This window comes from Lottia gigantea (genome assembly GCF_000327385.1).
Source record: "Lottia gigantea unplaced genomic scaffold LOTGIsca_8898, whole genome shotgun sequence".
In the NCBI taxonomy this organism is placed as follows: Eukaryota; Metazoa; Mollusca; class Gastropoda; family Lottiidae; genus Lottia; species Lottia gigantea.
Window position 1 is genome coordinate 1 of NW_008710922.1, and position 747 is coordinate 747.

General features: G+C 29.7%; 1 protein-coding gene across 1 annotated transcript; it reads right to left on the bottom strand.

Moving 5' to 3' along the window:
• Nucleotides 1-250: 250 nt before the first annotated feature.
• On the bottom strand, nucleotides 251-529 carry LOTGIDRAFT_102036 (hypothetical protein; the record flags this gene model as incomplete). The annotated part of the gene is made up of 1 exon (XM_009068051.1): nucleotides 251-529. A coding segment is annotated over one exon (279 nt), but the record flags the coding sequence as incomplete, so codon positions are not given.
• Between the last annotated feature and the right edge of the window lie 218 nt (nucleotides 530-747).

A 747-nucleotide genomic window follows, 5' to 3' on the forward strand; every position in this document is an offset into this window, starting at 1 on the left:
GATGTACAAACGCTGGCACGTATCCTTGGAAGACAACGAACTACCATGCATAGTTCAGTTTGCTGCCAGTGCAAAGGCCGAGTCAAAATTGGTGCCAACAATACTAAGTGTTTTAATTTTGGAAACATTGTTTAACCGAGATCTATGATGAGAAATATTTCTTGGCCAACTGCGTCGATAGTGCAGGTAAATATACCCGACTTTTAGTGTTACTAAACCAAAGAAGGAAAGTACCAGAAATGGTGAAAGCAAAAATATATAAGTACAAGAAAAATATTGAGCATTTGGAAATATAAAAGTACAAGAACAATATTGGGCATTTGGAAATATATAAGTACAAGAAAAATATTGAGCATTTGGAAATATAAAAGTACAAGAACAATATTGGGCATTTAGAAATATAAAAGTACAAGAACAATATTGGGCATTTGGAAATATAAAAGTACAAGAAAAATATTGGGCATTTGGAAATATATAAGTACAAGAAAAATATTGAGCATTTGGAAAAATAAAAGTACAAGAACAATATTGGGCATTTGGAATTATATAAGTACAAGAACAATATTTGGCATTTGGAAATATAATAGTACAAGAAAAATAGTGGGCATTTGGAAATATATAAGTACAAGAAAATATTGTGCATTTGGAAATATATAAGTACAAGAAAAATATTGGGCATTTGGAAATATATAAGTACAAGAAAAATATTGGGCATTTGGAAATATATAAATACAAGAACAATATTGA